This window comes from Theropithecus gelada, chromosome 8 (genome assembly GCF_003255815.1).
Source record: "Theropithecus gelada isolate Dixy chromosome 8, Tgel_1.0, whole genome shotgun sequence".
In the NCBI taxonomy this organism is placed as follows: Eukaryota; Metazoa; Chordata; class Mammalia; order Primates; family Cercopithecidae; genus Theropithecus; species Theropithecus gelada.
Genome location: NC_037676.1, coordinates 20,540,940 through 20,554,448, shown reverse-complemented (window position 1 = coordinate 20,554,448; position 13,509 = coordinate 20,540,940). Strand labels below are relative to the sequence as shown.

General features: G+C 42.1%; 1 protein-coding gene across 4 annotated transcripts in view; it reads right to left on the bottom strand.

The window, feature by feature from the left end:
• XPO7 (exportin 7) overlaps positions 1-13,509 on the bottom strand; it is a 94,232-nt gene that overhangs the window by 22,948 nt on the left and 57,775 nt on the right. For all 4 annotated transcript variants that reach the window (XM_025393851.1, XM_025393853.1, XM_025393854.1 and 1 more), the window contains 9 exons: positions 12,171-12,244; positions 9,676-9,795; positions 7,997-8,143; positions 7,058-7,230; positions 5,023-5,216; positions 4,170-4,275; positions 2,531-2,666; positions 1,953-2,026; positions 735-815 (listed from right to left, as the gene is read on the bottom strand). In XM_025393851.1, the coding sequence (XP_025249636.1) occupies positions 735-815; positions 1,953-2,026; positions 2,531-2,666; positions 4,170-4,275; positions 5,023-5,216; positions 7,058-7,230; positions 7,997-8,143; positions 9,676-9,795; positions 12,171-12,244 (1,105 nt within the window). The remainder of the gene's footprint in view (positions 1-734; positions 816-1,952; positions 2,027-2,530; positions 2,667-4,169; positions 4,276-5,022; positions 5,217-7,057; positions 7,231-7,996; positions 8,144-9,675; positions 9,796-12,170; positions 12,245-13,509) is intronic.

Here is a 13,509-nt window from a genome sequence, read left to right as displayed (position 1 = left end):
AAAAAAAAAAAAAAAAAAAAAAAAAAAAAAGAAAATAGATAAACCTAGCAGTTTCCCCAAACAATCATGAATATCCTAAAATGGCTTTTCTCAGTGGGTGTTCCAAGGGAGAATTAGGCCCTAAACCCCTGCCTAAGAGGCATATATTGTGTACAATTAATGAACTTCTTTCCTATTTAGAATGGTACTAGCTATATACAGTATTTGGAGAAGCGAGAAGAAAATCACTTCAATAATTTTACAGGGTTTACCCTTCTTGCGGACCCCTGATTGTGAAAAGCTGCCCTACAGCAATTCAAACTTTATAGCAGATCTAGTTCAAGTCAAGAGGAAGTATAGTCATTACTTCAATCATAAAGTTTGGAATCAGGATGTTTCTACCAACCAGCTGATGGGACAACCTAAGAAGGAGTTTGTCTCTACTAAGGATACTAAAACCTTGGTCACACAGAGTGTGTACCTATGAGATGGGGCTACTATGCACTTCTGGAACTTAGGAATAGACAGGGATAAATCTGTACTGAACTATCAGGTCGGGTGTCGGCTCATTTTTGGGGTCTGAAATTATTCCTATATTCTGCATGGGCATTGGCGTTTTTGGACTCCTAGGAAAATGGAAGATATGCGAGTACACACTAAAGTTAAACTGAAGTGGAAAGAGCAGGAGGCCATGATTCTAAGACTGTAGCATGCCACTTTCTGTTGTGCACAGAAACTAGCTTAGAAAAGGATATCCAATGGAGAGGTCATTGAGAAGCTGTAGTGTCTTGGAGGTGATTGGTTCACAACGGCCCCAGTACTTCAAGTTGGTGATGCTGGAGGACAAAAAGAAAAAAAAAGCAGGAGACCCCTTTGATTTGCTGGTTTCCTTGAGGGCTGGGAGAAGAGAAAGTCATTCATCAAAAGTCACCACACATCTGCACCACCAATTCACAGACATCACGACCACAAAAAAAGATGGGTAGGAAATCTCTGTACTTACATTTGGTTGACTAGAAAAATTATCCTTCAGATAATCTTCACTACTTGGTTCCAAAGCTACACTGGCCCATACCCAGGCCCTTGGAATTCTGGGGCACTCCAGGGCTGATTTCTGCAGCAAGGGTAAGAGATTTCTGCGGCAGTGATAACATGCAGACGTATGCAATTCTGCACCTGCACCATCCACTGTCAGCTGCAGAATTCTAGTAGCCCTTGCTTCTGGATTCTTGGCTGGCAGAGTCCTTTAGACCCCCTTTGCTTTTTCCATCTTAAATTATTAACCAGCTCATGGATATGAGTGTTTAGGGTTGGGACAGTTGGTAGGAGGCAAAATGTCACTCTGCACACAGCCCTGGGTAATATATTTGGCTCCTAGTGTGTGCTTTGATAAATTGAGCTCCTAAAAAGGGCAAAATGTAACTGAAGGGGTATAACGTAAAAAAATAAAAAAGGGCCAATTAGGAGCTCCAACTCTGAAGACAGTTCAAACAGCAGCACTAGATTTTGGAGACTCAACACTCTTAAAGGGTGTGATGTTTTCTGGGAGGAATAAGCCCATTTTTAAGTGGGGCTTTCCCCTTCGAGGGGATAACTAGAGGAAATCAGCAACAGAAAGTGAATGCCTACGCTGGGCATCCCTGGAGCACGGCAACTGGGTGAGGGGCTGAGCAGCAATTACTGGGTGGAGGTCTGTTTTGCTAATGACATGACAGGGTTTCACCTGTGATTCCAGAGGCTAAAGAGGAGATTCTGCAAGAACAAAATTAAATCCTTGCCTGTACAAGCCTGGAATGCTCTGGGGCCGGGCCATATATCTAAGCACAGCTTGTCACACACTCAAATGCACAATTTTCTGACGCAAACGATCAATGCTGGAATACCAGGCACTGGCAGCACAATGCCAAGATCACATTTTACAGTTGCAACAGGATTGCAAAGGACTCTTGCTGGTGGCAAGCTGAAACACTTACATTTTTCCTATGAAGACGCTTAGGACCATGGTCTCATCATTCAAGCCCAGAACTTCTGACAGTCGGCGGTACAGCTGGTGTTAAGAAGAGAAAGTAACCAGAACACATGAATTAGAACAATCACATCCCGGTACTATTTTTGCCCATACTCGTTGGTAAGATGTGGAAGAAAATGGACAAGACTCCCAGAGAGGACTTTACTGAAGGGATAAGCTAGTTTCTAAGTATTACTGGACAGATGCTGAGCAATCTTACTGGTCCCTTTCAATCCTGAAATTACAAAAAGACAGTCCAAATCTTCTGCTGTTCTGAATATTAATTCATGCATGGAGGCTAAGAATTGCCCATTTGTGGGAGAACAACAGATGTTTTGACTGGCCATTTGTTAAGCACTAGAGAAATGGGCCCAATTCTTTGATGAATCTCCCAGAATTTAAAAGCTAAGAGAAAACATTTGCACTGTCCTATTACCTGAAATCTGGAGGTTATGTGAACTATCAGCAACTGTTTCCCTCTATCAGCAATCGCACAAGTGAGAAGAAGTGAGAACTAAGGGGAGCCAATTAACAGGCTGTTACCTTAGAGGATTTCTGCACTTGGTCCCCAATGTAGATCTTACGAAACTGTTCAAAAAAGCTCAGCATGGCCAACTCTAGCTTCTCATTACCCGCCTGGGCCAAACGAGAATCTGTTAGGTTCATCAGCTGGAGTACCCTGGAGGAAGAGGAGCAATGATTCTCTCAACAGCAGGACATCCTTGTTACTCTAGACAACCCAAGCTATCTTGACGTGGTCATATATGCCTGTACTTGGGTAGAGCAATCTCCTGCAACCAAGTTCATCTATATAAATGAGGGAGACAGGACTAGACCACGAGTTTTCCATCTTTTTTTCTCACAGAGCCATGAAAGGAATGGTGACACATGAAGGATGATGTTCACAGGTAGGTAACACTTCCACGGATTACTAGCAGAAATGCTACCTGTGACTTCATCCCTTTTCTCTGTACCCTCTCCCCAAAAGAAAGGATACGGGAATGCAAGTGAGTGAATGCAAATACAGATGTCATAATAAGTGAGTCATTTGACATCTGAGTGTGGGAATAGTTAACTATTTGTGACACACCATGAGTGAATGAGACTCCATCATTGTGTTGCTACAATCAAGCTCAGAACCAGTCTGCAAGACATTGTTTGAACTAAAATTATGACACACACAGTACTGAACTGGGCTGCAGAATCAGAAAGCATTAGATTTCATTCTTACTTAAAGCTTTGCTCAACTCTTCAAAAAACGCCAGTGGGAAAATGCTACGGAGACTTTTGTCAGGATTAAGGGACCTCTGGGCAAATGGGCATCTGATAAACAAAATGGGGGTGGAAAGAAACAAATGAGGATTTTCAGAAGATATATATATATATTGAAGGCCGGGCGCAGTGGCTCATGCCTGTAATCCTAGCAGTCTGGGAGGCCGAGGCGGGTGGATCACCTGAGGTCAGGAGTTCGAGACCAGCCTGGCCAACATGGTGAAACCCCGTCTCACTAAAAATACAAAAATTAGCCAGATGTGGTGGCATGTGCCTGTAATCATACCTACTTGAGAGGCTGAGGCAGGAGAATCGCTTGAACCTGGGAGAATCGCTCAAACCTGGGAGAACCCATGACACAGAGGCAGAGGCTTCAGTGAGTTGAGATAGCGCCACTGCACTCTGGTCTGGGTGACAGAGCGATATTCCATCTCCAAAAAAATTTTTAAAAAGTTTTGATAAAATGAGAACTGCACAGATGCAAAATAACTTGAAATGTATGGCCAAGAGGTTTGAAAGGCTGTAGGAACTCTGTAACTCCACCGCTGGTGAACTTTAAAGAACCACAGTTTCCTTTTAGACTTATTTTGGGATGGCAAAAGCAATCCATATTTTACTAACTCTGAGATATTGTTCTTAAACAGACCTAACAGAGAATCTCTGCTTTAGTTTTCCTAATTCTGTATCCATTATTTCCTTGCTGAATTACTGGGTTTTTTTTTGTTTTTGTTTTTGTTTTTAAAGTAAAGATCATAGGCAGAGTTATCACGGCACTTATAAAAGGCTTGAAAGCTGTGTCTCATGGGCAGTTAGCATGTTAAGATTATGTTCTGTAAGTGGAGAGGACCCTATCGGGGAGTGGAGAAGTGCCAGCGAGGTGGAGTGGAGAGCTTCTGTAGGGAGCACTTACCGACAGACAAGCTCACCATCCATGGCGTCTTGCTCATCAGTGCTGGCAAAAGAAACCCGGCCACCGATCACTGCTCCAATAATGTAAACCAGCCATGTCAGCCTTCCTACAGCAGGAGACAGACCCAGTGTCACCTCCAGTGATAGTTTCTTAAAGACATTCCTCACTCTGAACTTCCTTAATCTTAAGAACACTATGGTGAAACCATAAAGTCTTACTTTTCTTACAGAGAATGGCTACTTCTCTGCTTTGGTTAAGAGCAATGCTAAGGGGGAAATTCGTTAGGTAACCAACGTTCCTGTATCAGACAAGGCCATTATTTTTAGTGTAGTATTTCCTTAGAGTTAAAACACCCAAGCTGGGCACAGTGCTATGTTACAAACACCAGCCAGGCCTGGTGAAAAGAGGAAGCCCAGGTTACTGTCTGTACTTATCTCCCTGTTTCCCCTAGGCCTTTATTTAGTAGTCATAAACCTCTCGGCCTGGTACCAGCTGTGCTGTGGGGCATTAAAAAGTAGACAGGAGCCAGGTGTGGTGGCACATGCCTGTAGTCCCAGCTACTTTGGGAGGCTGAGGCAGGAGGATCACTTGAGCCAAGAAGTACAAGGCCCGCGTGGGCAACATAGCAAGACTTCATCTCGTAAAACAAAATCCCACTGCAGATGTGATTTCAGTTCTTCTTCCCTAGTCCCCTGAGGGATTTATTCATTCATAAAGATTTTTGTGCATATGGAGGTAACTGATGATGAAAGAATCCTTTTGCAGGGAGGTAGGAAAGAGGTGGCAATGAGTGAAAGGGTACTGGACAATATCTCCTCACAGGTCTTGAGTTCCCAGCATGCTGCACACTCACCCTCCTGCACTGCAATGTCCATTGGGCTTGCGCTGGCGCTCTGTAGCAGCTCCTGGTACGACTGGGCCGACTGGTCAAACAACTGCACGAGGAGTGCACAGGTCTTCTCATACTCACAACGCCCAATGGTGGACAGCTGGTCCAACTGCTGCTGGACCAGCCCCGTATCCTCCAGAGGATCTTCCAGGCCATCTCTATTCCCAAGGGAAGAAGGAAGGCAGCGCTCTTAAAATATGACTACTGATTTCCCCATTATAGCAGCTCTCTGACTTCTTCACTTAGCCACCATTTCCGACTGTAGAGGCCTACATCCCAACATTACTTTTTCCCAAGGAAGAATGTTTAATGAGGCAGAAGGCCAATGTCTTCGCCCTAGCATCAGTCTCCCTTAGGTATATTCTGCTTGTTGGTGTCAAATCTTACAATCTGAATTCTCAACTCTTAATGTTTTTCTGCCTTAAACCTCAAAGTCCTGCCCTTCTCACCTGTCTGACCTCTTGACTCTTAGTCTTTCGCTTGTTCCTGACTATAGTAAACTATAGGATAAGTACACAGTCTTGTGTGGGAGGCCATTGTGGCCAGATGTGTCTTGGAATTCAGAACTGTTCAGATTGGAGGAAGGCAGTATGATGCTTCTACCACATCATATAAAACCCTTGATGGGCTTTGTGGCACATCAAACTCAACGTTCCTATAGCAAAACTTATGAATATTATAAATGGTCATACGAAGTAGGATTTAAAAAAAAAACTATAAATGGTCTCATACCAACTCCTGTCCAGTTTTGTAACAAGTGAATTCTAATGCCAAACTGATGAGGAAATTTCTTTTGTCACATCTTTGACTTTGGAATTGCAGACAAGGCATTGTGGACCTGTACTAGGTCTTGCTTTATCTGCCAGCTCCTAGATTTTAACATCTTGTCCACTGAGGAGCTTTTCTGTTGTTACACTGCAGTATGATAATGCCAGCAGCAGCAGCAGCAGGAGCAGCAGCAGCAGCACTAAAACTAGCTGTGTGCTTACCACGTGCTACACACTGCGCCAGGTCATACTAATTTAATCCTTGTAAGAATCTTATGAGGTAGGCCTATTATTATTTGAATTTTACAAATACAGAAATGGAGCAGCTTGCCCAAGAGTACACAGCTACTAACTGACTATCTGGCCCCAGAGCCTACAAACATATAACCACTCCCCAACAATGCTTCACTAAAGCCAGCTGAATCCTCAGGAGTGGAAGCTATGGAGATGACAGGAGAAGGCCTGCTGGTGAACTTCATGAATACTCAGATTTTGAACTGATTCAAGTCATAAACAGTTAAGACTATAACTCACGACTATTCAATGCACTTGGGGCTAAGCAAATTAAGAATCCAACTTAAAAAGGCCCCAGACCCTTAGACTCCAAGTAAATTCTCTTGACAAACAGCCAGTGAAAAGAAGAAAGCTATCTAAACAGGGATAATTTCATTTAATATAGGTCATTTTTGAAAGGGCTTGACACTTCTTTAGCTACGGGTTTTTGGTTCAGTTAAGTCAATGTAGACAGAAACCATGTGTGAATGTAATGCAATCAGTGATCAGGGGCTTAGAATTTTTATGTGTTCTAGCTCTGGCATTATAATTGACAACTAGATTGTGTAATCTTTATCCACTTATTTCTTTAGGAGTTCACATTAAGCACCTATAAGTTACACATTATAATTCTTATCATCTATATCTTATAAATGTTTCTCACATTGAAAGAAAAACAGCGACAAGGACAAACATATGGATATACTCGGTATTCAAAGATATTGCTATGGACAGTGAAAAGGGGGAATATGAATAGAATATAAAGGTTCAAGCAACAAGACCATTCTTTCAGGCTTTATGCTCTCAGGCTACTCTGCTGACAAGGAAAAAGAATCATGAACAGCAGCAGCTCCAATGAGACAACCTTCGAGTACCTTTTTGCCAATGGGGTGTCTGATCTCTAGGAAGTGTGACAATAGACCACTGGTGCGGGGATGAATGAGGCTAAGTTTCCTTACCTCAGTATGATGTGCACAGATTCCAACCGGGATGTGATGTAGGCTTTGGTGACCTCAGGAGTGTAAGTTTCCAGCATGTGGGGCTCTGTGGCTTTGACATACGGCACAGAGGCTGCCAGACGCTGCCACAGGCTCAGAAGATAGTGCACACTATTTGGAGCAAATTCCCAGTGCTAAAGAAAAGTAGACAAGCAGAAGGCACATTTTTCATTTCTGTACACGTTAGTCCCATACTATCAACACAGAAGATAAAGACTTTTTTCTTTTTTTAAAAAAGAGGATAGACTTTTGTGGGCTTTGGTCTGTGTATGACAACTAGTTAAATGTGTTTATTAGTATTTCAGAGAGTAAGCATCTAATGAGAAGGGCTGCTCTATGCTGGCTGTGTAAGCCTTACCACAAGGAAAGCCATGTATAAGTGGGTCTCAACCATTAGTATGCATGAGAATCACCTGAAGAAATTGTTAGACACACCAAGGCTCTACCATTAGGACCTAGTGAACCAGAAATTATGGGGATAAGATTCAAGAATCTAAATTTTTTCATCAGTCCCCTAGATGACTGTGATACAAGCCATAAAATTTGAGACCCATTGTTCTATATTACACGACTAAGAAAGATAGGGCATCAACTCTCTTTTTACTCTTCTGTCTAGCTCCCTGTTCCAACCTTGGCTTTTTTGGGGTGACTATGAGGGAATTCTCTCTGGGATGAATCTAAATATTATCCTAGTAATTCCCACATTTTCCTCTCCCCACACTACTTGCACTTGTGTAAATATAAATCACAGGCCACAATAGTAACTACTCTGCAAGGCCATACTGTATTTATGGTTACCTTTGCCAAGAAAAAAAATATATTCTTACATGGTTAAAACCAACAAGCAAGAGAAGAGATTACAGTATTTAGGAAGGAAGACACACGTAATCAAAGACAAACCTGTAGGCTGGTCACTGTGAAGTTGGCTATCAATCGGATGACCTCAGGGTAGTTTTCCACCTTTACCAGTTCTCCCAGTTGATAGTTACTCTTCAATCGGGCCAGTAGTCTGCAAAACTCATGGTAATTGTTTGGGTCTGATAAACTCTGGCAATAGCAGAGGAGAAAAATAAAAATGTAAAATGTGACAACATACTTCAAGAATGATGTATACTTGAGATGGCATGGGGGAAGGGGTAAAATCTACTTTTTAACTTCTGGGCTGCAGGTCATGATTCAGAATGATACGTCTATATAATGTTCAGAAACAATTTTTTAAAAAGTCACTTTGAAAAGGGACAGTCACATTTATTATTTCATATGTTCACAATAATAACTCCATGAGATGACATTATTAGCCTCAATGGACAGAGTTTGAAACAGAAGCCCAGGAGGATCACACTGAGGCAGTAAAGCTCATTATGGCAGAAGTGGGCACAACTTAAGACGTGACTAGCTTGTCTGCTTATTGATTGCTACCAACAAAAGGAATCTAATGAAATTTTCATTTCCACATCTGTCAAACTGATCATTAAGCAAAACTAACCAATAGTTAGCAAAGTTATACAAATGTTTCATACATTTATATCACTTACTGTAATTTATTCATATACTGTTTATATGATATAGTTATAACAAATATTACAGATATTTTAAAATCTATTCTACCAGTATATTTAATTGTATGTTTCCTGATATGTCTTCCTCTGTTGGCATATGTGGAATAAGACTTTGTTTTGTTCACTGGTGTATCCCTGGTACAGAGTAGGTACTCAATATAATTTGTTGAATGAATGAATGAATTTTAAAAAGAGGGACAAAACTGAGTATATTTTAAAATAAACTGCTTTTTAATTTTCTTCTAGTGTAGAGAAGTGATACTTTCAAAAAAATACTGAATCACTGGGACTTCAAAAGACAAAAAGGGCAATCAAGTTATGAAATGAACATTTGAAAGAAGTATATTCCTTCCCACCTAAAAGCAGTCCTATATACTTAGGTTACCAATAAACATTTTTTAAAAATGGTAAACAAAATCAAAAAGCAAATGTTAGATTTTTTTGTTTTTGAGACAGAGTCTCACTGTCACCCAAGCTGGAGTGCAATGGCACGATCTCAGGTCACTGCAACCTCCGCCTCCCGGGTTCAAGCGATTCTCCTGCCTCGGCCTCCCAAATAGCTAGGATTACAGGCACGTGCCGCCACGGCCGGCTAATTTCTTTTGTAGTTTTAGTAGAGACAGGGTTTCACTATGTTGGCAAGGCTGGTCTTGAGCTCCTGACCTCAAGTGATATGCCCACCTTGGCCTCCCAAAGTGTTGGGATTACAGGTGTAAGCCACTGTGCCTGGCGATGTTAGATTCTTAATTTCTTGGGGGAAAAATGACTAGCTTCTTCCTTATTTCCTTATAGCAAAGTGATTCTTTCCCGTAACTCCTACATTTCTGAAGCTGGAGGATGTAAGCTCCTCTTTTGGGCAAATGCTCTCAGAACTGGCCTACAAATAGAGATTCACATCAGTCTTCCCTGAAGAACAACAGTCTGAATTATTTACTGGACCTTGGGATGGATTTCCTTCTGACTCATAACAGCTGGATGCACACTAATCCTATACATATGTAAATTCTCAGATAAACTTACTTGTGGGTTTTCCAGTATTCGTTTAACACCATCAACAAGATGAGAGAGAAACTTGGCCCTCTCTGCATTGTTAAACAGGGATCTTCTGACTGAGGCAATCTGTACCAAGCAGGATAATACCTAAATGCAGGGCAGAACCCAAACACAATGATTAAAAAGACTGTACAGTTATTTTCACCAGAAACGTTCCACCTCCTACAATATCCTTCTTTAGGATATCTGAAACAACATTATTTTAAAAAGAGAAAAGAAAAGAGCATAGATCCAACCAGACCATAGCAGTCTTTTAAATTCAGTTTGGAAATTCCTTTAGGTACAAATTCCTTTGACCACTCCAATGGCATCTTTGTTCTTGCTAAGATATATTACTTCACCCTTAAAAATATCAAGCAATTTATACTTTAAAGTTTTAGATTTAGTTTTCTTGGCTAATCTGAGCTTGACATGTAGATATTATGTGCTTATGTCAATACATGCTATAAAGAAATAAGCATATCGGCCGGGCGCGGTGGCTCACACCTGTAATCCCAGCACTTTGGGAGGCTGAGGCAGGCGGAACGCAAGGTCAGGAGTTTGAGACCAGCTTAACATAGTGAAACCCCGTGTCTACTAAAAATACAAAAAATTAGCTGGGCATGGTGGCGGGCACCTATAACCCCAGGTACTTGGGAGGCTGAGGCAGGAGAATTGCTTGAAGCCAGGAGGTGGAGGCTCCAGTGAGCCGAGATTGTGCCACTGCACTGCAGCCCGGGCAACAGTGAGAGACTCCATCTCAAAAAAAAAAAAAAAAAAAAAGAAAAAGAAAGAAAAAAACATATCTGGGCCCTAAAAAAAAAAAAAAAAAAANGAGGCTCCAGTGAGCCGAGATTGTGCCACTGCACTGCAGCCCGGGCAACAGTGAGAGACTCCATCAAAAAAAAAAAAAAAAAAAAGAAAAAAAAAAAAAAAAAAAAAATCTGGGCCCCCAAAAAAAAAAAAAAAAAAAAAAAAAAAATCAGCTTTGGCCAGGCGTGGTGGCTCATTCCTGTAATCCCAGCACTTTGGGAGGCTGAAGCAGGCAGACCACCTGAGGTCGGGAGTTTGAGACCAGCCTGACCAACATGGAGAAACCCTGTCTGTACTGAAAATACAAAATGAGCTGGGTATGGTGGCTCATGCCTGTAATTCCAGCTACTCAGGAGGCTGAGGCAGGAGAATCGCTTGAACCCATGGATTGTGCCATTCCACTCCAGCATGGGCAACAAGAACAAAACTCTGCCTCAAAGAAACAAACAAAAAAACACAAGCCAGCTTTATCCCTGAAGACATTTCCCCCTGTTCCTGCTGTTAGATATTTATATTCTGTGTTTGCCCCTCTAGATCTGCTTTTGACCCTTCTCTACCCTGCTCTATTCCCTAGGAGGCTGACCTCTGTTGAGGACAGCAGCCAAGCTCCCTTGCCTCTGGCTTCTAGTTGGCTTCAACCAATGGAAAGCACCAGCAGGAGATCAGAGGGCAGAGGGAAGATGGTACCCCTTTTCCGACCATCCACCTGGCTATGTGGTGGCAGAGTTTCTCTAGTGATGGCCATGGTTCTTGTTGTCCAGCCCTCCTCTAAGCCACAGCTTCAACTCTCTCCAGATTTCCTTCACTTGCCCTTTGAGGCTCCCCACTACTGCCAGCCCCAGGGGCATGTACCACCACCCCGTGTTGGTGTCCCTTCATTTTTACCACACTTTTGCAAGAAGTACTTTCTTAATTATCCCTCTTGACTGTGCTACTTTTTCTTGCAGTAACCTTAACGATACATCCAACAACACTGAAATCATGTTTCAGCGACCATAAAGGTCTATATTAATTTGGAGAAGTGCTACAATGACCAGAAAAGTCCTCTACTGCACAAACAGTACGCATACCACTCATTACTTCACTGTTTTCTTTATATATTTTGTGTACAACACCAACCAGTAATTTACACCAACAATCTGAAATACCAGACCAATAGCATTTTAGAACCTGAATGAATTTTGAGGTTTTAGGTTAATTATGGCTTTAAAGGAGAAATACACCATTCCCAATAGCTTTCAAATGTTATTCAGGGTAAGTATGCAAATTAGCCTTCCCATTACAGTTTCCATTTATGACAATCTAACGTACACCTGAGGGGTTTTCTAAGTCAGGACAATCTTAATAGTTCAACTAGACAGTATTAGGTGAATCCCCAGGTGCTAGCCTGTGGCCATTTCAGAACAGCATAAAGTCAGATACACGATGAGACCCAAAAGAGCTTGACCATCTGCAGGAATTGGCCTTTAGACAGGAATAATTTAAAAATAATTAAGACTTTATGGCTAGAACCTTTAGGCTACAAGCTTAATCTCAAAAGACTAGATAACTAGCCTAGTATTTCTATGCTTTACTTGTGTAATTTTATAAAACAAAATGAATATAAGGCTCATTCACCATTGCTATCTTCTAGAAATAGGTTTGCTTTAAGAACAGTAGTCCTGACTCACCAGAGGTGAAAATGAAGGAGGGATGGAATGATACAGGTCAAAAAACAGCTGCAGGGTTGAAGAATCTAAGAATGCTGGGGAAGAAAAAGACAAAAGACATCACTTTATTAGGGATGAACACTGCCGCTGGCATACTTCCAGCACTGTACATCAGGGAGCACATCCTTATGCCTACTTATCTTACAGAGCATTTATTTTGTTTGGAAGTGATAAGCAAATAGGGGCTTTTCGGTTTTCTTTTTCTTTTCTCTTTTTTCTTGAGACGGAGTCTCCCCCTGTAGCCCACTGTAACCTCTGCCTCCTGGGTCCTGGTTCAAACGATTCTCCTGCCTCAGCCTCCCGAGTAGCTGGGATTACAGGCACGTGCCACCATGCCCGGCTAATTTTTGTATTTTTAGTAGAGACAGGGTTTCACCATGTTGGCCAGGCTGGTCTTGAACTCCTGAGATCATGATCCGCCTGCCTAGGCCTCCCAAAGTGCTGAGGTTACAGGTGTGAACCACCGCGCCCAGCCTCTTTTCTTTTTTTGAAAGTACTATTTTAGCTTCTCTAAGAAACAGATTCATTCTTTCAATTCTCTGAGAACTTAATCTGAACACCTCTGTCCATAAAAAGAATTCAAAACTTTTATCCTTCTGGAATACAAAGACAAACTAAGAACAAGTTGTTCTGTTTGATTTTGTTTTTAAAGACAGTTATTATCCTAACTAGATTACAGAAGTCTCTGGGCAATTAATGCAAGGTGAAATACGTAACTATTATTCATCAGCAATTTTAAAAGTTCTTTGACACTGGCAGATCTATAAGATCACTCCAACAACCTCCCCCACATTATAAAATAGACGTTACTGGCCGGGCACAGTGGCTCACACCTGTAGTCCCAGCACTCTGGGAGGCCAAGGTAGGAGAATCACTTGAGCCCAGGAGTTCAAGACGAGCTTGGGCAACATAGTGAGACCCCACTTCTACAAAACATAAACAAACAAAATTAGCCGGGTGTGGTGGCATGTGCCTGTAGTTCCAGATACTTGGGAGGCTGAGATGGGAAGACTGCTTGAGTCCCGGAGGTTGAGGCTGCAGTGAGCTGTGATCGTGCCACCGCACTCCAGCCTGGGTGACAGAGTGAGACCCTGTCTTTAAAAAACAAACGAACAAAAAAGACGTTCGAATTTTTTCTCAATTCTCCCTCAGAATACACAGGGGTTGGCCGGGTGCAGTGGCTCAAGCCTGTAATCCCAGCACTTTGGGAGGCCAAGACGGGCGGATCACGAGGTCAGGAGATTGAGACCATCCTGGCTAACATGGTGACACCCCGTCTCTACTAAAAAATATGAAAAAC